This window comes from Myzus persicae, unplaced genomic scaffold (genome assembly GCF_001856785.1).
Source record: "Myzus persicae strain clone G006 unplaced genomic scaffold, MPER_G0061.0, whole genome shotgun sequence".
NCBI classification, from domain to species: Eukaryota; Metazoa; Arthropoda; class Insecta; order Hemiptera; family Aphididae; genus Myzus; species Myzus persicae.
In genome coordinates this window covers 58,653-83,637 of record NW_019103046.1, presented here as the reverse complement: position 1 = coordinate 83,637, position 24,985 = coordinate 58,653, and the positions used below count along the sequence as shown (strand labels likewise).

General features: G+C 31.6%; 3 protein-coding genes across 5 annotated transcripts; 2 read left to right on the top strand and 1 right to left on the bottom strand.

Annotated features, from left to right (window-relative positions):
• The first annotated feature begins 5,169 nt into the window (after positions 1 to 5,169).
• Positions 5,170 to 11,423, top strand: LOC111033665 (serine/arginine-rich splicing factor 4). 3 transcript variants are annotated; one of them, XM_022314523.1, is made up of 8 exons: positions 5,170 to 5,430; positions 6,711 to 6,782; positions 6,849 to 6,960; positions 9,471 to 9,927; positions 9,993 to 10,150; positions 10,205 to 10,382; positions 10,448 to 10,695; positions 10,752 to 11,423. In XM_022314523.1, exons 2-8 carry the CDS (start codon positions 6,719 to 6,721, stop codon positions 10,966 to 10,968), a joined length of 1,434 nt encoding a protein of 477 aa, XP_022170215.1. In that variant the 5' UTR covers positions 5,170 to 5,430; positions 6,711 to 6,718; the 3' UTR covers positions 10,969 to 11,423. The 3 variants fall into 3 exon arrangements, with proteins under 3 accessions (XP_022170215.1, XP_022170217.1, XP_022170216.1); XM_022314525.1 differs by lacking the exon at positions 5,170 to 5,430 and adding an exon at positions 5,439 to 6,568; XM_022314524.1 differs by lacking the exon at positions 5,170 to 5,430 and adding an exon at positions 5,439 to 6,575.
• A 523-nt stretch (positions 11,424 to 11,946) lies between these two features.
• On the bottom strand, positions 11,947 to 13,846 carry LOC111033666 (NADH-cytochrome b5 reductase-like). Its single transcript, XM_022314527.1, has one exon. It carries the CDS (start codon positions 13,673 to 13,675, stop codon positions 12,761 to 12,763), a length of 915 nt encoding a protein of 304 aa, XP_022170219.1. The 5' UTR covers positions 13,676 to 13,846; the 3' UTR covers positions 11,947 to 12,760.
• A 3,734-nt stretch (positions 13,847 to 17,580) lies between these two features.
• Positions 17,581 to 24,393, top strand: LOC111033678 (protein KBP homolog). Its single transcript, XM_022314550.1, has 7 exons — positions 17,581 to 17,714; positions 18,967 to 19,799; positions 20,541 to 20,662; positions 20,771 to 21,008; positions 21,976 to 22,230; positions 22,318 to 22,468; positions 23,370 to 24,393. The coding sequence occupies exons 2-7, from the start codon at positions 18,994 to 18,996 to the stop codon at positions 23,514 to 23,516; spliced, it is 1,719 nt and encodes a 572-aa protein (XP_022170242.1). The 5' UTR covers positions 17,581 to 17,714; positions 18,967 to 18,993; the 3' UTR covers positions 23,517 to 24,393.
• The last annotated feature ends 592 nt before the right edge of the window (positions 24,394 to 24,985 follow it).

Below are 24,985 nucleotides of genomic sequence, written 5' to 3'. Positions count from 1 at the left end.
CGTATCTCGACGGGATAAAACTCGGCTTTCGTCTCACTGTACCTATATTGTACAATATTATATAATATTAGTAGGTACGGCAATAATGTGAGTACACGCCGTGCGTGAGATGTAGGGGCGCCGCGAATAGCACTGCAGCCGTAGTGCCGTCACCACCACAGCGTTGTCTCACTGCTGCTGTTGCCGATAGGTGGCGGACTTCCCGATCGATATACGCACTCCATTTCGTACTCAACCTAATACTTATACAATAGACGTACTATTATCACCTAAAATATATATATGCACACACATGTATACTATGTGTAACAACAAGATTCTAAAATATATTGTATATCATACGGGATGATACTTTTCACCCCATTTTCATGCAATTATTCAAATTTAGATTTTTTTGATAATTTTGAAAAAGTATAAATTGAATAAATGCGTGATTTATCAGCACACAAATAGGGTGAGCTGCGAAAGTAGTTAAATTAACAGACCTGCACCATTATGTCTCCAATACATTACTGCAACAGCTAGACGACTGCAGAAATCTAAACTTGCTACCCATCCAAAAGCATCCCATAATATACGGAGGAGACTAAAGCAACGTTGATATATTGGTCTTAATAACATCACTAAAATAAAAATGTGTAAATAGTAAATATAATTAAATGTAAATATTCTTATTGTGCGCAGTACTAATAGGTATTGTGTTTACAAATGTGTAATTCCCTGGCCCAGCATGCTGCACGTCATTTAATAAAATTGTCAATAGTTTATAATGTAATAAATAATATTAGCACATGGTTATAAACTTATAACTTAAATGTTATAATAATTTATATTTATCATATTTTACTACATCATCAATTTAATTTATTGAATAAAGAAAAAATCGGTACATCTATATTCAATATTTATTGAAAGAAAAACGGACATATCAACTCACAGCTCAAACCTCAGGGTCTTGAAGCTTGAAATTTTGCAAAGTGTTGCTTATATTTGATGTGAGCATAGGTAAATGGACTAATACTGAGTAAGGATTTTTACTAGTTGAAGGGTTATCGAACTATAAGTAAGTAGTTTTGTCAAGAATTAGTTCAGGAACCACTTTTCTAATCTTTAAGCTGTTTTTTAAAAATATATAGAGCACATTACGGAACAGATTTAAAATATAGTTTTATAAACTCAATTTCTATTTCTAGAAAATTGAGTGATGCACTACAAATACACCCATGGTAGGGTAGTACCAACTGTCTGTTTTTCACAGAATTGTTCAAAACAAATTTACTCAGAACTTGACCGTTTTATTAATCTGTGTTGTTTACATGCGTTAGTTAATTTCCTCAAGCGAAAGCAAACCTTCAAAGTACAAACTTGTGTGTGTTCTGCCGTTATAAGTTATTAATATTTAAATCTTTCAATTCATAATTAATTATTTAAATTCTATTATCATTGTTTAGATGCAGTGTTAGTGACCCCAGAAGTGTTCTGCTACATAGAATGATGTAAATGGCTGAACGTGGTATCTCAAAAAGAGTCTTATCCCAATTCTGGAGCAATAATAACAGAAAATTAAATTTAAATTTGTACTAAAAAATATCAGAATAAATGATTAATTATTATTAATTAATTTCTCACCAGTTATCTAAGTCATTAAATTTCTCACCAGTTACAAAGTCATTAAGAGTGTTTATAAAGAAAAAAAAACAAATGTATTGTTGCTTATAATGATATTGCTATATAAGATATACCTATTATTACTGACTTATATATATATGTATGTAAACTCTATAGCTGTTCTTCCCGACTTGGTCCGTGCCAAAAATTTGTTTTAAAAAAAATGTGAATGCCATACTTTCATATTTCTACTAATAAATGATGATATTAATAAGTTAATAAGTTATAGTAGGTAATGTAATATATAACCTATGGTAATCATTTAAATAAGTAAAAATAATGTTGTTTTTTTGTAAACTGAAAAATTGCATGTTTGATTTACCCTTTTGCTACCTATAGGGGTCAAACTATGCAGCTTAAAACCTTATCCGTGATATACTCTATCATTAAAAAAAATCAAGATAATCGATAAAGTAGTGTCTAAAATAAGTTGTTATAACGAAAGTAGATTTCAAGTTTGTTTAATGCGATAGATAATCTCTCCTCCCCCCCCCACGGACAAAAAAAAATGAAAAATCGGATGACGTAGTGACAGCCGGGAAAGTGTTTGGAACAACTTTGTGAGAAAAAATCGTTAAATTATTTGAACCCGTAACCTTTAAATACAATACACCCCCTCTCCACACCCTCAGACAAAATAATGAAAAATCGAGCAACTTGGTGACATTCAGGAAGGTATTTTGAACCACACTGTGAAGAAAAATTGGATAAAAGTTCAATAGTGTCATTAGAAAATTGGTACACATAAAAGGCCAGTTCTTTTATACAAACGTAAGGATTATTTATATATATTTATAGAACCACCATTTTTGTTTATTAAACAGTCAATAACCTCAGGATAGAAAAACTAGGCTAACAACAAAATAGTTTAGGTACCTTGGAGAAAATCATTATAATAGCCCTATAGACCTTGCAATTTCCTTATGCCTTTAAATAGCTTAAAAAGAGTCGAAGTATTTTTTAAATTTTAAGGTGTATAGACAATGCAATCATTAACATTCGGTGAAAATGTCATGAATCTATACAGTTTTTTTTATACAAAAAAATATCATCATTTTATCAAGGAGTTATTATATAAATGAAATGTTAACATTCTTCTTTGCAAGTGTAACCATCGCGTACTCGTCCTTGTAATGTAACATTTTCGTGTGGGGGCTAAATTCAAAAAATTGTTATATTAATATATAGGTAGTATTTATTTTGAAATATGTATAGAAATCTTAAAGCTTGTTAATTAACAATTAAAAACGAATAAATAAATAAATAAGCTCGCGAAAAACCAACGATGTCGACTTGAACAGTTGAACGATAATACTAGTTAATCTACTGAATAAGTAATAAAATGAAAGTGAAATTTGTCGTAAAGATACCTGCGGTTTGAGATAAACTAAATTGTCAATAAACCTAATAAAATATGTTTTGGGGCTAGCCATTTGGGGGGGGGCTAAAGCCCGTTAGCCACCCCCTTGGGTGCGCCCTTGTAATCAGCTTTGGCTGATAATTTAAAATACAATTGTTTGTTTGGCTCCATTTTTTTGGTAATCATTTCAATAACAAAATTATTAACATACAGCTCAACGACGACGCGGCAGTTTGTGTAGGCAATTTAGCTACACCTCTGTTATCCGTTAATTTTTTCAGTATCTCATGACGTCTCTTTCTTGATTTACTAGTCTTATTGAGTTTAATTTGAATGATTTGTTAGTAGGAGATGGTATTTATTTTTCCAAACTTTTATAGACATCTTCAATTGATACTGTGCATGTGTATCGCATCGTGTGAATGTGTGAATAGTAAATTATAGTAAGTTACCTGTTCAGACATAAATACCTAATGTTTTTAGATTTTTCATAACATAAATGTAGTTTTATTAGTACGATGATACCTTTAAAAATACATTAAATAGGTACATTTTTGTCAATGAAAATTTACTATTTGCAGGATGCAAATTCACCATAACATATACATTTAACACTATTAAGAATATAATATATCTTATAAAGTATTATAAGACTGTCGATGGGCCCAAAAAACACAATATACTGCACAGCCCATAGGTTATGACGTTATATACATACGTAACGCCCTCCAAATATAAATAGAATATTATAAATATATTGTCATCGCCCTAACATATCTCCCCCCAAAATAAACCAATGTTTATGACTTTATGCATGTATAAGCTCAAATGCACAATATTAATAGAATAAATATAAAAATACCTGTAGTACCTAAATATATCAGAACAATCTAAGAGACTACGAAAAGGCGTGAGTTTTACAGTGCCCACAGTGGAATAAAATGACTTATTATATGTTAATAATTCAAAACAAATTTACCATGCACAACATTTTTTGTTGTATTTCTACTTATTTTCGTTTTTCGGTCTAACCATTATGCATTAATTTTTCATGGCGACGTCAAAAAATTGCGAAGAAAAAAATTCGAGATATGTCAATGTCAATTGGTATCCCCCTCCCTCCCCATCACCACAATAAACTTTAAACATTGGTTTTCTAGAACTCTATACCTTTGTCCATGTAACTATTAGATCCTCGGTGGCTCTGTTAAGCCGGAGCTACTGCTACGCCGTGTGTCGTGTCGTCGGAGGGTGTCGTAAATGTATGGTTACAACTGGTAACAAATGTGGCTTAAAAGTTGAGCTGTAATTAATTTTGGACGTATTCTTGGTTGCAACTTGGTTATTACATGATACCAAAAAATGAATGTCCGATCACATTATCACAACACGATTTGATAAACACGAATCGACACACGACGTAGCTGTGAATATAGCTTTACGCCCATACGACGAGTGACAATTTACCACTGACGAATTGGCGATACGGCGACCACGACCATGACGATGACAATGATGATGATGATGATGATGATGATGATGAACAATGATAGTTACAATAATAATAATAATAATAATAATGAAATCACTGTCCTGTTCTCATAAAATATTATCATTTATCATTATTAAAATCACAGAGGAATTTAATATAAATAAGGTGGATATATAGCGTGTATATATATATATAGTGTATCCACCTTGAATAGTTGAATATAAAATAATATAATATGTATACGGGTACATCCAGGCGAGCAATGAGTGCAAGGTGGATTTATAAATTAAATCCACCTTGAATGAGTGTATGGAAAGCGTAACAACATTGAGGACGCTTTTTGATTACTCGATTACTCATACGCACGGTAAGATACAAAAATGTATGTATAGATTATTGTATTTTTTTGTAAAGACAGCCTGCATCACTGCGAGATGTTGTTACGCAGCTCGCATGCTGTACTTGTTGTACACAATAAGTAGTTCTTGTCTAGTTGTAGTAAAAGGACGTCTATGGGACATGCCGGGTGAAACTAGGATATTACTCTTCAGCAGCTGATTACGGTCCACGGTGGCAACACTGTAAAATCTGTTGCTCTTGTTCGGGACAGCCTGTACTGGGGTCGATGTTTTTATTTTATTTTTTTCGTATTAGTTATTGCTGGGTTTGTGTTTTTTTTATGTAGCTGCTGCCTGTTACTAGTGGTACTGTTATGTAAATCATTATCGTTTCGAAGACGCTTTTAAAGTGGAAAAAAATCTCGGTCGGTTATAAATCAATCGCATTCCTACGGGATTGTGAACGCATTTTTCGAGTTCGATTGGAGTTCTCATCTGTTTGGTGTTGTGTGTGAAAATCTAAAATCGTAAAATTAAAAGTAAAAAAAGTGACACGTTCGTTGGTTCAATAAGTATGTATTTTGTTGGCAATCTGGAATGGCTGAAATGATTTTTATTTTTAATTTTTCATGATCTAAGTTTTTAATATTGCTGTAATTAAAAAAAAAAAAACACGTACTTTGTAAAGAGCGTGCACGTAGAATGTTAAGTCATCCGATCCGTCGAGCTGATCGCGAGCCGTTTCCGTCCGATAATTGTAAAATGATTGCGCGACGCTATGTACACCGAGCCTCCGACCGGCGCGTATTGCCGGGGGCCGTCCGTCGATATAAGATCCGTTTACCGTTCGGTCGTCGCGAATCTCTAGTGGATACTTCGCTTGCCGGAGCGTTCGGGTAGCCTCTCACTAATTCTCATTCGTACCATGTTCGACGTGTTCAATGCTTTTACTTGCAGAACTCAATTGCATATGTAATGCTGCTAGTATTATTTATATTTAAGCCTTAGCAAACCGTTTTGCTAATTTTTATCCAACCAATATATCTTAAAATGTATTCATTATCTGTTTGCTTTTCTTTTACCACTTCTTGAATAATCACCTAACTCAATATTATGAACATAATGACATTTATACTTTTAATCTTATACAGCAATCTGTGTAATTATCTGTTAGCTGTATTTATATATTCTTACGACTCAAACATGTATATTCAATTGTAACTTAGTAAGCGTAGGTACTTTGTACACCTATTTTCAATAATTTATATTATTCATTTTTTCTTCTTTTTCTGAATATAAATTAAATTTACTACCTATGTTTAATACCTATTGCTGGAATTTTTTACTATAAATCATGAAAACATTTTATTTATACTTTACATTGTGCACCTAGTTGTTAGTATAAAACTATTGTTATTGTAGAACTAATAGTTTAAATATTGAGAGTTTATACAAATTACTAATTACATATAATAAATACTAAAATGTAACCTAAACTGATATTTTCTACATATATAAAATTATATACGTACCTAATTATTTTCAAATTGCTTTAAGCTTAACATTAAAAAGAATAATAACTGAGTACTAAACATTTTCCTTTTATATCAAAATCCATTGAATTCCTTTTGTTCGGTGTTTTCATTTATGAGTCGCAACTCATCATCTGGACGTATCTGAATCCAAGTAATTCTGACAGCTCGACTAATGGTATGAAGTACGTCAAAAATTGATCAATTACATATAATCATATTATTTAATGGCCATGTGTTACATGTGATAATAATATATTGATAACATTTACTTACCCTTATAAATATTTTATAGTATTTTATTATTTTATTTTTTATAGGATTGAACATGTCTAGAAATGAAAGGCATAGAACTGATAAGAGAGCTTCATCAAGTCGTGCCAGATCTAAAGGTATTTTAAAATTTATACATTTTAAAATTGAAATATATTTTATAATTGTATTATTATCAACTCTAGAATCACCAAGAAGAGAGCTGGAAAATGTAGTTAAGAGGGCCCGTAAAGACAGAGATCAAAGTCAATATTGGATTAACAAAGTTTTAGAAGCTGAAGAAAAAGACCCCAACAGGTACCTACGCTAAAGCTTTTACAATATATTATTCATATGTACTATACTTTAGGTAAGTTTACACAGTAAACAAGAAAGTAAAATATGTTTAACTTTAAAGTATTTGGTATATTTTAGATAGGTGCATTCATTCAATAATGCGTTTTTGATAATTTTACATTCATTATCATAAAACACAGTACTTTGATGCCCAGTTAAAATAATTACAATAGTATGAGCTCTATACTTCTATTAGTATTAGGTGTTTTGCTTCTTTAATTGTGTCTCCTTTTTTGCTTTCTTTAATTTTATATCAGTATTTCTAGGTTTTGTTGATCAATCAATTCGCAACTGGAATACAGCCAGTATTTTATTTTGGAGGGAGGTCAATTAAAAAAAAATTTTTATTTACCTAATCAAAAGTCAAATTTGTAATGGCAAATAGGTTATGTTTTAATTTGAATATAAAAAAAATTGTTTGTTATTTAATATATATAGGTATAAAATAAGTAATAATCAATGTAATTATAATAAATATTAATATAATTAATATAAAAAACTATAGTGTAGTATAGTTATAATTTATAATAATACAAATTTTCTTTTAGCTTTGCCATCATATTCGATAGATATTGCCCAGTGAACTGATAGCAAAATCAGTCCTGTTAAACCTTTATTTCCAATTTTATTTCAAAGTAAGGTTTTGACCCCTTTATTAAGTTGAAAATAAACACTACTTCAGTTGTAGATTCTGGGAGGATGTCCAAGACTCGTTACAGATCTATTTTCCAAATGTAAAATAAAATTATTTAAACATCTTAAAAATGTAGACAATTTATAATATCCTTCTGGTGACTTACAAAAATAAATATCTATATAATTTTGTTTATTCATAGTTAGAGGAATCTTAATTTCAATATCTAAGTACATTTTTGATGAATTACTGGCTTCTTTAAACTTCCATGAACACAATTCGTTTGATACGACTCGGATCGTATGTTTCAGCCTCCTTATAATATTGTTACCTAATATAATCACTAGTAGATGAAAGATCGCAATTATTAGGACTGTGTAAGTAATGTGACAATGGAAGAGTGAACCTTAATAGATTTTCATAGACAGGTTATGAAGTCACAATATGATTTTTTTCTACAGCTGCCAAAAGTAAATACGCCTTTGTTGAAATCACACTATCTATTTCTTGTATGTTATACAGACTAACTATAATTGGATTAAAAAGTTTGACAAAAACATTTCTACTTTGTACTGTTTTTTTAAAGGGTGTTTCACCTGAGCTGACCAAACATGTTATCTTAGTTCCTGAAATTTGTTTTAAAATGGCATATCTGTGAATTTCTCCTTTTAAAGCATTATTTCTAAATAAATTAACCATATCCTTCATTATATCAAGACAATTTCTAACATTTTTGGTAGATTAAGTCGAACACAAAGCAAGATTTAATCCATGTGATGCATAATGGATAAATACTGCTTTGGATGTACTTGTCGTTTATACCCGGAGGGGGGGGGGCCAACTTTGATAGACCTCCGAGTTTTTCTAGGCGGTCGTGATCGACCAAAAAAAAAAAATGGTTGTCAATAAACAAAAAATATATTATATGTACAGGCGTGTTACACTTATTTTATTACTTTTTATTTACAATATAAATTTGCAGTTTAACACTATAACACTACACGTATTTTAATATATTTGATTACAAATTATCAGTTTATACGAACGCGATAAAGGCCATTAATAGGAAGTAATGCGGGCTATCCATCCTATAATATGATAGTTAATAGATATCAGTGTATAATCTTGTTTTTCATAGTTATTTATTGTCTTTTTCTAAATCTAATTTTTATATTCGTGGGATATACAAAGATACACAAATTGTTCAAAAATTTAAGAAAATGCGAAAGGGTGTCGCGATCGACCGGTTGACCACGCCTGGTTTATACAATAATGATTATTGATTAATATTATATTACAAATTTATCGAAACGTAGGTAGGTACTATACTTTATTCAGAATGAGATTGTACCTCGGCGGCCGACTTCTGAGCTTAGGCGTGGCTTCGTCCCGCAGTGCTAGTCTCGCAAGCTGCCTAGGGGGAGAGAGCGTCTGACCGTTGTGACAAAAACTGATTGCTGCCGAGGTAATTCATTCTGAATTGAGTATAGGTACTAATAAATATGATGTTTTGTATATTATACAAAACATCAATAAATTTAGCACCCTAGTTGACAATTAGTGCTCTACACTTTTTCTTGTTCTTTAAGATGTTATAACAAGTTGTTAACAAACCAGAAATAATGTATAACAAATATTAAGATTGAATAATTTTGAAATGTTCAAATAGATTTTTCAGTACTTTAGTAATCATACCATATTTGAGAAATATGCTTTTGTAACTATTATAGCATTATGTTATCAAAAATAAATATAATATTATTTGATGCTTAATTTAAGAAGCCTTTATATTATGTATGTATGCAAATACTTATTTATGTGTAAATGTTTGTTTCAGGTGGAAACATTCTGGTTTCAAAGAAATGTATAGTGATCGAAGATCTAGGTCAATCAGTAGGCGCTCATCTAGTAGCTTTTCTTCTAGTTGTTCACGTTCGTCTATGCGTAGGTCTCCATCCCATAAACGACGTAAACCACTCTCACGGTCACCTGATTTAAGGAGATCACGCCGATCGTTATCACTCCGAAGGGGGTCTCCAATAAATAGACGCCGCTCTCCATACCGAGCAAGAAAGTCTCCCTTAACTTTACATTCTAGAAGAAGACGTAGATCCACTTCAGAGTCACCAACTGCTAATGGTTCACGTGCCAGGAGGTCCAGATCTTTAAGTAGAAGACGTAGATCTCCTATACTTGGTCGCAACCGTAGACTAGGAATAGCTTCACCACCACCTAGAAGAAGAGGGTCTAAAAAACATGGTCTTAAACGTATTCGAACATCATCAGCTGAAGAGGTATATTTTTAATTTTATGAGTAACTCTTTTTTCATGGCTATATATTTGCTAATTAATGTTTAAGGTACGTTCATCAAGTGTAAGTACATGTTCAGATTCTCATTGTTCAGTATGTGAAGCTAGAATACCTGCTGCTAGACGTGAGCCACCACCAGAACCATTAGCTAGGCCAAAATCTCCAAAAATGTCTAGACCTGTTATACCCATACATGAACGTTCTAGGTAATTAATTACTTTTATAATTTTTGGGTTGGTAATATTTTAATTATATTTTAGATCAAGATCATTTTCAGTACCAAGGTACACACCTGTAGTAGAAGTAAGTTCTACTACTGGATTACCTAAGGCTGGTCCACTTCCAGAACCTGTACCAACTAAAACTAAACGTATTAAAAAAGTGAAATCGCACAAAAAGAAAAAATCACATAGATCAAAGTCTTCACAAATTGAAACTGTATACATAAATTATTGTTGTATTAAATTATATGTTATAGTTCTACATATTTTTTAATCTTTTAGGCTGTTTTACATCAACCAACAATTAAAGTAGAATCAATGTCAGAAGAAGAATCTAGTGTTGGTGGTTCAGATATGCCAATGAGTTCTTCTTCTGGAGGTCAATTAACATTATCTGAACGTTTTAGTAAGATGGCTCAAATGGGTCGTGCCCATGAGTTACCACAAAGAAGTCTTCGTGTGACAGCTGGTGATGATTTTAGAGTTGAAATTGGTTCACCTCCTCATCCATTTCCTACTCCAGCTTTAGGGTAAATATAAGAAAAAATGATTTGATTATCAAAATTAACCATGTATTTTTTATTAGGTCATTACCAGAGGGTACATCTATTGAAGATGTAAAAGGTCGTTATGCTTATTATAAAGATCAAGGGTACTTAGGTGATCTTACATTAACTGATTATGTCAAGTGGGAAGAATGGTGGTATAAATACCAGGATTGGTTAGAAGCAGAACGTGCATATGATGCTCATCTGGATAGGTATAGAGACAGACGATATAGAGATGAACCCCCCATATTCTGACATGAAAAAAGCTCCTTGCGAGGTCATCAGCAATATATGGAATCTGACGATGATGTGTAATGAAAAATAGTAATAATATTAAGTGAAAATTATTAACAGTTAAACAAAGTTATCGAAGAAAACTTGTGATCTGTGCATAGATGAATATATTAATTGTTGAAAATAATGACTCATGAAATATCATACTTGATACCAACAAAACTGTTAATAAAGAGCTTTCTCTATGGAGTGCTTATAAGTGTTTTTTACTTTAAATATTTACCTAGATCATTAAGTAGGTAATCAAAATTGAGTTATTATTACTTATATTAATTTCTTATCATTTTTGACGAAATCGCAGCTTTTATGTAGTAGTATTTAATTTGAGTACTGTGTTACTACTTTTTTGTAAACATGTAAATTACTCATAAAGTGAAATTGTTATGTAAAAGTTAATGTGAGAAAAATTTAATGAGTAGATAATGTGTTAATCATGTATAACAAAATATTTGAGTCACTTACTGATCATTTTAATTAAGTATAAGCATATATATGTATATATAAATATTTATACATGTATATTTTCTATATTATCTATATTATATTTTTAATTTTAGTGAAAACTAATACCCAGTTGAATTACTCTTGTTGTTAATAAAATAATGTCTAATATAATACTTGAGATTTAAATTATTTTTTTTTTAATTCCCAAAAAATAATTTGTTTACATTGATTATTTGTTTTATTTAATGAAATAAAATAATAAAATATTGTTTTAATTGTACCTAAAGAAGAAATACTATTATTATAATTTATGATACATAATAATATGATGAAAATGTTCACTGGGTCATCACTCACCTGTTGATTGTATTATGTTTTGCAGTCAACTTGAGATAGATGAACAACAAGTAGATCCAACTAATTTTAGTTAAATACATGTTAACTAACGCTATTATTGAATTTATGGTGAGATGGAAAACATAACATAAGTGAATGTATAAAGTTTTTATTTTAAAATTTATTTCAAAGAAATGTTCAGTAAAACAGTGTTAAATTTAAATTAACGATTAAACCTTGTTATGAATATTTTTGGAATCTTATACATGCATTCCATACTGTAAGCTACAGTAACAATTCTTTTACACAATATGAAAACTTGTAGAGATCAGTATATATATTATATCATTTACTTTTGCTAATCTATATTTCCTATCTGTGATTTAATTCAACTTTACCCTACTGAATGATTATTAATAAAATTATTAATATTAGCAAATTAGCACAACTTAAATGTCTACGTTCACAGTAATTGTTGGTACTGGTTTAGTTGATGCCCACCAAATAAGTATTCTGCCACCACTTATATCTATCGTATTTTCAATGTTCCTATCATTTTGTTATTACATTTATAATTAACTTTTTTCTTAAACCAAATATTTAAAATAGGTATGTTCTATTTTTTAAAAATTAAATTTTGTAAACATTATTATAGTTAGAAATTTTTTTTTTTGTTAGCTTTCAACATTCAAGTAATTACAGCTTGACTATTGCATAATAAAGGAAACTTTTTTTCATTGATAGAATAAGTCAAAAAATATTGAATTTTCACAAGCATACTCTGTAAACAGTCGATTGAACCAGTTCCAAAAAAAGAAATGCTTTCATCACTGGTAGTAAAAAGTATCATTAAATTGTAAATTGTTTATATTCAAATGAAGATTTAAATTTTTTTAAATACCTAGCATTACATTTTAACAATTTGTAATTTTATGAGAAATTATTGTAGGATACCTAGCCTATATGGGTAATGTCAAGATACTTTTAAATCTTTTATATTATTATCTAATAATTTAATATGATCTCGTTTAATATTGTAATTTTGTATAGCGTTGAAAAAATATTGATTGAATTCATCGTTTCCACAAATCAGCCATAACGTTCTCAAGTCTTTTTGTTTATCGATTATTTCAGCCATGCCATCTAGAGAAATTCTTCCTTCTGTGATATTTTCATTGTACCAAAACGATTTCGAACGTTGTGACCAATCGCGTTCCCTCGTCAAGTACAGATGCACTGCGCAATTCCAATAAGCTGCGTACCCAGCCAACTCCTTGCGCATCAGCACCCCGTCGAGGGTTTTGCACGAGTAATGGAGTTTGAGCAGCGTCTCGCACTTGTCGTCGTCCAACAACGATCCGATCAGACCCACGAAGGCGGCCACGCCGGTACCGCCGCCGAACATGACTATCGAATCGTACCCTTCGTGCCGCACGCCGCCCGAAGGCCCGCGCACCGCCACGACGTCGCCCACGGCCATTTCCAACAGGCGGCCGGTGAATCTTCCGCCGGGGTAGGCCTTGAGCAGGACGTCGAACGAACAATCGTCGTCGCCCAGGGCCACCGGCGTGTACGGTCTGCTCAGGCCGTCCGCCAGCCGAATGTGCACGTGCTGAGTGTACGCGACCGGCAGCCGGCCGACGGACTTCGGGGTGGCCGCAAAAGTGTACGCGTGTACGTCGTCGCCGAGCGGCCGCGCGGACACGATCCGGTACGGCTTGTGCGTGGTCGCCGACAGCAGGTCCCGCCGCAGCCGGTCACCCTCGCCTGTCTGGCGCCGACGTCGCCACCGCGCGCACTCTCGGTCGTACACGTCGAACACGCAATCCGCGCATCCGGTTCCGCAGCAGTCCGACTCGGACGGAGGTTCCGGCGGCGGGTCGTACATGATGTGGTGAGGAGGTAAAAAGTCGAGGGTCGCGGAACGACGAAGTGGAGAAATGGAGAACTCGACAAGTTGACACGAATGATCCAATATTATTTATCAATAGAGTAGTATCCTAAATTTTTGATCGAGACGATCGAGTATATTATCACAAAACAGTTTCACCTATTATTCTGTGATTATTATAGAATTGCTGTTATCAGCGCCATCGTTATCATAAATGAACCTTCACTAATTTATGGAGGTTATGAGTTTATGACTTACAAGTTACGATTGAAAAGAATGAAGGTCGAAACCCACCTCTTGTGCTAATAAACGTAGTTGTTGTGTGGTACAACTAATATAGAGATTAGAGGTTTTTCGTATAACTGCTCTTTCACTTTCAGTGCGTCAAATGCGCTCACTCTATCATATATTTCATAAACTACCAAAGAAAGTAATATTAAGGCCGTTGAAAGCGAACCATTTCTAAGGGGTCGGATTTAGGCAATAAATAATAATCCATAGTCTATACACTCTATACCCATCGTGAGCTAAGTGTGACTGATCATTAGTGTGAGTGAGTTCCCCAAAACCATTACGTGATTAAAGTTAAACTGTGGCATTTTTACAATATTATTTTGCAATAAAAAAAGTTTCAACACGAAAGTCCCAAAAAGTAGAAGAAAAATTCACCAAATACCAAAAGCCCTATATTAATTTTGAAAACATATTTGAGTTCCTGATTTTCTTTTCTAGGTTATGCGGAAATGGATTTTCGATTTTTTGTATTGTTTAATATTAATATAAATAAATAAAATAAATTTTCTTTTTTTTCAAAATTCACCTTTACTTTAGTGTTCCCAAAAAAAAATCAAAACTCCGTTTCTTACATAGGTAACCTAGAAAAATTCAAATATTTTTTCAAAATTATAATTGGACTTCTGGAAGTATATTTTTTACAATGAAATGACGAGCAGCCTTAAGAATAAATAATAATGTCAATACTATTATAAATTGCACAAATGATACCACGAATAACGCGAATGCACGTTATCGACTTAATTATTCTTATTATATTTTATAATTTGAATTACCAGCTAGTTATTATCATTTATCTTTTATTCTTATGAATTATTTAACTGCGCGATAATTGATTGACTGATTACTCTAATTTATATTATGTTATGACATCTCTTAGAAAAAGTTAGTGTGTAGGTAATAGGAATTTTTCAAATGTGCTAACTGTGGCGGAAACCACACTGCCAATTATAAAGGTTGTCAAACCTTCAAAAAAATATTAAGCCGCATCAAATCGAAAACCAAAACAACAAAAAGAGATAATCAACACACACAAACTCAAGCTGTAGGTACCACCTGCACCCCACAGAAGTGGGCATGATACGCTACGCTCAAACCCAAGGGAAAAACTCACATATGCCGAAGCCACAGCAAATGCACCACCATCCGATCAACTTCTCCAAATCGTCACAAATCTCATTAACGAGCTAAAATTAATCCTAAGCCCCCTCCTAGCTGCTTTAACATCCCTAATAAATAAATTTCCACTCCTCATCACTCCCACTCCTTAATTAACACACTATCTTCCGATCATCCATACCATATTCCAATTAAATTCTAAATTCTAAATTGTATTAATTGAAATAACAAACTTGTAATAACATGCAATATGTTGAAACATTTTAATTAAATAAATAAAATAAAAAAGGAATTTTTCAGTGGCGGACTAGACAACCAAATGCAAAATGGATATTTTTGGAACTCACACTAATTGTCGTTGCCCATCACAATTTTTTTCTGTAACTTCCTCAAAAGCAGAACTAACAATATTATTTTGTAACTTGTCATTAAACGAATGATGATTAATTGTATTGCTGTGGTAATAACTATATTATGTACCTATGTCCATCTTAAATGCGTACTTGCATAATATTGACAATCAATACGTATTACGCATGTATTTATTTAAAACGTAGGTATATATCGTCTATGATTGTAAATATTATAAATAAGTATAATTTACAAGGATAGAAAGCAAGGAGAAGCGTAAGTAGTATTTATACATTTTTGATGTGAAAGATGTAATGCCGTGGGTGAGACCGGCTGTTGTTGGCGTCACCAAGAGGGAAACACCTAATGTGCTTTTAAAATAAAGAATAATTTTTCTTAAAAAAATCTGGATATTTTGTTTTTGATTATGCCACATTTATTTCTTTTAATAATCCATGCTTTCAACTTTCACGCAAATTTTCTACACAAATAATTTCGATATTAAACATCAGCCAGGCGCCCCGAGGCGGCTTATCACTTTTTATTCATCTTTCAATCCTTGCATAATGTTGTTTTCTAAAAGTTATTCTTCAATATTAATATTTCGCTCAAATAAAGTTTTATTTAGTTACAATTTTGACGTTAAATTTTGTTGACATTTTCCTGATTAATTCTTTGTTAGTTAATTTTTATATACCTAATGGCTAATTTAACATAAATATTTTCAGCATTTTTTTATTTATCGAAAAACAAAAATGTATCCCTTTCCTTAAATAATTATCTATTGAGTTCTTTGCACAGACCGAGCGTTTTTCCTTTAATCTGTTAACGGGTTTCTTTATTATTTAGGAAGTTGACTGGTAGATAATACGCAACTAATTATAATAACTGACTCAGATTACCCGACTCCACGTATTGAATTATAGTATAATATAATATTTTAATAATAGGCTATAATAATAATTATTAATATTAATCAAGTTCGTTGGTCGGCGCGGTGTATAGGCAATTTCGATACATCACTGTGTATGTTTAGGTACTGTTTACCGCTTTTTATAAATAATATATCGTTGCGACGAAACTACCTTTGTGGTAGAGTGGATAGTTAATACAAATATTAACAAAAACTATAGGGATTTAAACATCATATAATACTTCAGTTTTATAGCTTGATCATTATTAAATATTTTCAATAATCAATAATCATAATAGGATTCTGAAGTTAAAAATATTAACTGAATAATATGACTGTCACAGTAGTCGAGCAATATTATAATTAGTAAAGCTTTAGGAATCAACTTTTTTTTGTGTTCATTCCCCTGTTGTTATAAAATATCAGTTAAGTACCAATAACAGTGCAACAAATCAATAATTTTAAATTTTAAAATAATATTGTATTACTATTATTTACTTTTATTTGAAAATCAATACGGCCACAATGATGTATAAAAATGTTAAGTTACAAAATCTTTACAAGTTGTTTTTGAACATAAAATATGTTTTTGGAGAGGATACGAATATTTTTTTTCTGAATATTTGGCATAACCGATTTTGTATAATACTATCATTGTTATGATTACTTATTAGTTATTAACAAAAGCATATTTTTATGATTCATAGATTTTCCTTGCAGAGAAAACATATCAAGTACGCGCACTTGTAACATTGTTTTTTTGATTTTTCCAACAAATTGATAATTGTTGTAACAAAATATACATATCTTGGTGTATTAATAGCATTATAGTTGCAGTAACCTGCCTAGTTGTATTTTATATCTATATTCCACATACATTAACTTTATTAAACTTTTAAATTAGGTATTAACAATTATGTAGCAAAAACAAAACTAGAAATAACTTACATTATGCAGTAATTTGCAAGAGATTAGAGCGGATAAAAAGGGGTTGTTTGGCGGTTTTCGTATGATGCGTTTACTGAAAAACAAAGCAGTATGATAAAGAGATATTACAATTTATTAATTGTACGTGTTTTGTTTTATTAGTACCTATAACTATATACTACATGTACTATACTATTTGTTATGATCTTAAGAGAAGACCAGCAAAACAGGTTGGCAACTCTCCCTGCGACGTCGTATTGATACATACCCACCTGATGTTTCAACGAGACGACTGAGTATTGATTTTTGAGCTATACACACACACATCTGATATTATTATACTGCGTTTTCGGCGATCGCAACTGACTTTCGTTTCGCGTTCCTTTCAATAAGATATCGTATTTTTTCCAATCTCAGGCCCCGACACTTCCGGTAAGTGATGTATTGTTGTGTATTCGTACTCGTAATAATAACCGTGTCCGCATGTACACGAATATTATTGTACGTTTAAAAAACTCATAATATAATATTGACATATTATACTTTTATAGTAGGTAATATAAGGCTTTCAAACAAATAAACAAACATATAGTGTATGGAAATATTCGGGTCACTAACCTAACCGCAATTGTATTTTGAAATGTATGCGAGAAAAATTATTTTGTGGTAACATATCCTCAATCAGTAGCGTGCCCAGAAATTTCTCGAGGATGAAAAAAATAATACATATTTATTTTTGTCTTGTACCTACCGAATGTTGTACTATTCTTAATTATTATTTTTACAATATATTTATACTTGATAGTTAATGCCGAATAAATGCATAGCTCGATACGATTGCTCAGGTCGGCTCAATGGGTAGGGTGGGAGGGGAGAAATCCAAGGACGTGACGTCTACTAGTTGCGTCGCTGTTTCGATTTTCTTGTGGGTGGTAAATAATGTATACTTTTGTTTTGTATTTATTTGTACTGTTTCCAAATGTTATTTTTATAATATATTTATACTTGATGGTTGATTGCGAATACTTACAATTTATCGCTTGATACGGTTACACAAATATTGCCTAATGGATGGGGGTGGAGGAGGGGAAATCCAGGTCTACTAGTTGCGTTACTGTACTCGATTTTGCTATTGGTGTTGGATGCAATTTAGTCGGACTATATCGGGGCACTTATGATAAACAAATTATTGATCAATTAATAAATCAGGCGATTACGATTTACGCAATGTTAGTGTAAATTTACTAATATACTATGTAGTGTATGTTGTGTACAAATAAAACAACTTCACAGTTTTATCACTAAAGAAAACTTCGTTTTTTATCATAATATCAAATCCACACGACGTTTCTAAGGGGTCATTTATTGGCAAATGGAACAATTATTAAATAAAAAAGGTTTTCTAATTCATACTCCAGTTATCCGCAATATGTTGTTTCACCGGAAAAGTTAAATATTTGAATGCTCATAATGTTGGGATAATTTATATTTACCCTAAATATATGTTTAAATACAAGACGAAAACTAGGCTATTTAGTGCTCACAGATTTTAATTTTGAAAACTAATTTGAAATCGTTTTTAGTTTTGCCTTACAGGGTTCTGCGTTGTGTGTGTGCCGATATTTGATTAAATATTTGAAATTCTTTTTTCAAAAATAAAATAATTGTTTTTAAATTTCATTAGAAACGAAGTACCTATTCACTGTGAAAAATGGCTCTCACCGAAGAACCATTAAGTTACCGCGCTACAACTAACCGCTCCGAAGTATTTGGCCTTTCAAGTTTAAATCTCCAGCCATACGAAACTAACCCAAATGCTAAGGAAAACATGGAAGAAATGTATCACACGCTTGTGTTGAAGGTCAATTCAATAAACGGTGGACCCGAAGAAAAAAAATTAAACTCAAGTCTGGCGGCTGCGTGCTATCAGTTAGGACGAATGTACTACGACATTGAAGACGATCCAGCAATGGCTGAGTCTATGTTCATCAAAGCAAAGAACACTGTCAAAGATCACGAATCGGAATCTGACAACATACTAAGCGTCATCAACTCCCTTAATATGCTAGCTTACATTATGGAAAAGGATAACGAAAATCACGAGGAAGCTTTGAAATACTTACATGAGGCAGAAAGTGTGTACCAAAAGTACAACGAGGAGATTTTGGGACCGGCCACGACCGCCTCTAAGTTGCTTTCGAATTGTCCGAAAAGACGCATGATCACGAGCAAGAATCCTCTGATAAGTGCACGACTGTTTACGCTATTCTATATCGTCGAGGTGTACAAAAACCTAGGCATGGTCTCCGACGGACTTATCTCCACACATCTTACACTCAAACTTCAGCTGGAAAACAATTTGTACCTGCAAAGTCCTCTAGATTGGGCCCTGTCTTCTGCACTAGTTGCGAATTTGCTTATCGACCAGAACGCCTACAAACAGGCCAGACATCATTTAGCGGCAGCATCTACGTTCATGGAGAAGATTATACCTAACAAATACGTCAATTTATACAAGTGCGTGTTCTTATTACTATTATTGGCTATTATGTAAATATGTACTCAATACTAACTATACAATAGACTGATTTACAAAATGCAATTAACTTCAATAAGCATTTTATATTTACCATTGGTAATAAACAATATAAATAAGTACCTGGTAAATTGAACTATAATTTAAATACCTATCTAATATATATTTACCTACCTCTACTACTATACCTTTATAATTGTTTTAATAATTTCTGATTTTTAAATGAAGGAAACTTAAATTAATTTTTTACATTAAGCACGTAGTCTGAAGAAAGAATTGAATGAAATCAAAAGAATCTTTTTAAAATTATATTGATGTGTGTATGAAGTGCATTGTTAGAAGATAGTATAGTTATAAAAATATTATTTGAAAAAAATATAGTTTAAATAGATTAGAAGGATAATAACTTAGGATGGGGGGATGGAATAATGCATTTAAAATAGTTATAGCCTATATTTACTCGTATTAACTATATACTAACTGTACAGATACACCCTATAATGTGATAAAAATAAGGGTATGTAAAGATAACCAATGATGTGGGAAAATTTCATACTTGCGCTTTCACTAATATTATGTAAAGTAAACTATAAACCATAGGTACCAATACAGTAAAGATAATTTTACTCATGTGATGGGACCCGAAATGAATACAGTGAAATTAACTACAGTTGAGGAGCTTTGGCTGATAATTGTAATAATTTTTTTTTTCAATTTTTCAGTTCAGAAACTTACAAACAATATTCAGCAGACATTGCGCGTTGTTGGGTCAGATACGGATTGAGATTACTGAAGAAGTCCAAAACCAGATTGTTGAAGCAGAAAACGCATAGACCATCGCCTGGTATGTAAAATCCGGTTGGCTTATAAGGAAAATATCTTAAAATAGAAATAATATTATAATATACATTTATCATAAACCATGTAGTAATGAACGTTACGTGTTTTACAGCGATCTATAATAATTTATTTTTCAAGAATTTCAACATGTGGAACGAAGAACGTGTGACACAGTACTACGTGAATAATTATGAGGACGCCCAAACGTTGGCTAACAGCATACTGGCAAACCTGAATGCTACGAAAAAGTATTATTCGTTTGAAAAGATGGCCAGTTACTACTCGGATTTGTGCATGGACACATGCGTCGTGTACAAACTATTGACTTACTTTCAAGACAACCCAGACAAGTATATAAAAATATATCAATATTACTCGTCTTATTATATATATTATGCATTTATGAAGTGTTGAGTAGTGACGAAACGGAAATTACGAGTTACTGTAACAAAATTATTTTTAATTACATTTTATTTAAATTTATGCAAACGTAACGAATATACTTTTTAAAAGTAATTTCTATGGAGTATAGGTAATGCGTTTTTTCCACGTCACTGAAACAAAGTATCGATGTAAAATGTACTATGAGAATGTACCTACTAGGGGCTGGAATATTCGAGAAAAATTAAAAATCAATTAAATTTATTTTCTATGCTGAAAGTTTTAGATAATAATTAACAATATAAATTATTGTTTAAGATCTAGGAATTAACATTGTTACTTGTTAGTGGAAAATGAAAGAATTCAAATAAAAAAAAAATGTTATTCAAAAGAATTATGACTTATAAATAAACCATATAGTTTAAAATAATAATTAATAATATTTTGACATTTATTACTGACATTGACATACCTACCTCAATATTATGGGATTATACCTCACTAGACATAAAAAAATAAGAGTATAATACGTTTTGTTCATTTTGTTTTTGTATATAATATCTTATATCAACAATGTACAACATAAATTATATTATGCCTTTATAACTTATAATTTAAATAAATAGGAATAACATATAACCTTATGTCATTACTATTATTCATGTTTAATACTTATTAGCCGTTATACTGATTTAGGATTTTTAAATTCATTATTAAAAAAAAGTATCGTTGTTTGTAACGAACGCTCTACCTACTTATGGATAACTCGAATATAATTTAAATAAAAACATTTAAGGTAACACAATTTTATTAGCTTATTTCTTTTCAATAATAATTTACCCAACACTTACGTAAATATGTTTAATATTTTATATGATTTATGGGTGCACTGGTTTTTCTAATATTGCGTCCATATGTATGTAAATAAATATATAGGATGGGAAAGCTTTTCAAAAAAGGAATCGTGGACTTGGAGTTAGTGGCCAATAGACTCAACGAGGAGAACTGCATGAACATTTGCAGACGCATCTGGTACGAATTGGGAACAGTGTACAGCGATATGATGGATATCAAGTACGAGAGACACGTCAAGAATAAACTGGTGCTCACTGACATCGCGATGAAGAAGATCAATCGTTACTCGATGTCGGCCATTAAATATTATTTGAGATTTATCGAATCGTTTTATGTGTATGTGTAAATTTAGGTTTCGGTTATTATTTAATATTTACATTTTATGCTTTAATCGTAGTTTAAAAAAAATGCTCATTGATTTAGGCAAAGAAAGTTACCAGAACGCTTGAGTGACCAGTATGTAAAACCAGTGTTGTTGGCTCATATGCACATGGCTAGATGCAATAGCAGAAAGATTGTAAATCAAAAGAATGTTAAATTGGAGATTTTGTTTCAGTGCAAACAATACTACCAGGTATGGCGTTTTCATAACTTACCCCATTTGGTTTTTGGTTAGAAATTTTATCTTTATCAACACAAGCATTTTCAATTTCCATACAATTTTTAAGTTTCGACTTCTAAGTTGTTTTGCCTACAGCCGCCGTGGGTGTTATTTTTGAAAACCTTGGCACCTACTCAAATAAAAAAAAAGTATCATTATGTATAAGTACCTATCTACTATAAGTCCATAACATAATTATTTAAAATCCAAACAGTTTACAAATAATGAAAAGGTATATCATTTTAATACCTATTTAATAAAAATCCTGACATCATTCTGAGTTATAATGGTACAGGCAGAGTAACATCAAGTGGCTCTTGTAAATTACTTTTTTTTTATTATTTGGATTAATGCTTCAACTACTTAAGTCATTAGCCTGGTACTGTGTGTGTGTGTATGTGGGGGGGGGGGGTACACGTTTGAATGGGGGGGGGGGGGGTACACGTTTGAATCTGTATGTGTGGCAAGGATGTGTTGCTAAGAACTCGGGTAGGTCATACATCTCAGTGCTGGCAATGACGGCCGGTAAATAGGTACACTCAGAGCTTTGCCGCAGATTGAGCTTATGACCTCACCTCAACAAGCCACTATTGAAACTATAATATAGAAATATAATAATTATTAAATTATAATACAAAACATACACTGCACAGTTTAATCTATATAGTAGCGTTATATTATGTTTGGTAGCATATTTAAACATTTTCATTCATTTTCATTCATTTTCAACCTAACAATAAAAAAAGATTTTTTGAAAGGGTGCCACCTTATTTGATTTTTAATGCACAATACGCATTGTTCAACCCCCCCCCCCCCCCCGCCAATACTACCGTGCCGACGCAACTGCTAATCAGTTACCTATGTCTCATTATAGACTGTTGTGGATTACTGCCTGAAAGATCCTAGAGTGGAAACTATGATGCCGGTCGAGATGTCAACTTGCAAAGGATTATTGCAGTCGATTCCATCAAGGGTAGATCAATTGCTCAAGACCAAAGGCCCAGTAAAATATTATATTTAATATTCTAAGCCGAATAACGAATCAAGTGACTATAATAGTAAGATCTTTATTTTATATAACATATAAATGCCATTTCCCTACTCTCAAACAGTCAATATTATGTATTTTTTTTATTTTATATACAATTGATTATTTAAGTTTTTATTTGATACAAATCTAAATAAGTGTTTATTAAAATCTTGCGAAGATTGAGAAGTTATTGAATCTTCTAAGGAACAATAAACTCAATACATTTATTGATATTACTCAAGATTAATTTTTACCGTTTTAAAATAATGTTTATTGTTTGTTATCTTGCTGTTTATTATAATCCATGGCGTAGCTTTAAAATCTGGGCTTATTATTGAAATTTTCAGAGGCTCCTTTTTATAAGGATAGCCAAGTATACCTATACGGAGGGTGCTGTGAGATTAAAGGGTTTTTAAGTATAAATGTTGATATTTCGGTAATAGGTGGGTAGGTAGGTACTTGGTCTTTTAAAAAAAATCTGAATCCACGAGTCTTCTAATCTGTGTCTTCCGTCTTGAACTATAGGCCAATCTCTATCAAATCTCACATTTATAAAGAGTGTGCCTATATCTAATTTGTGCCAAAAACAACCAATAATAAAAATATATGTCCCTATAACTTATGTAATTTGTGTCACTTTTCAAGGTTGTTTTTTGTACCACATAAGACTATATAAAATGTTAAATGGCATTATGTAATTTGCGCTATCTGGAGACTGGAAGTCTTGTACCTACAAAAATTGGAATTTGCACGTTGCGACATTATTCACCTTATTTAAATAAATTGTAATTTGTGCCTGGACTTTAAAATAATCAAACAATTTTTTTTAAACGGATTTACATATTGTGTATTTTTTTTATCATTGATCAATTAATTTCATTTTAATAGTTACATTTCTAGGAAATTATTAAATATTCATAAAATAACATAAATAAATGTTTATATAAGTAATTATACACTATACGTCTATACATATTACAATATTACATGTATACTAAACAGGTAAAATTTCAGTTATTAATAAAACAAATAAAATCAGTCATATTATAATTAAAAATAATTGTAAATTTGAACAGTTGAAGTTAAACGTGTGGCGCAGATTACATATCATTCCATTTCGTTTTATGTCGTATTGCAAATTACCAAAATCAATTTTTAGATGTGGCGCAAATCAGCTACATAATATATAAATATTATCATATTATTAATTTTATTGCTTTATCTCACCTTGTTTGTTTATAAACCTAATTGTATAAAGGGCTCAGCCCGTATATTTTATAATAAATAAATATGCCAACATTTAGTTTTGATTTTAAAGTTAAGCAGGTGAACTTTAATTGCTGATTAACAGCTATTTTCTAGAGAGTTATTTATTTGTATTTTAAAAGACTGTTAACATGATACACAATACAATAATAGGACCTATAATACATAGATAAGTACCTATCTACCTGACTACC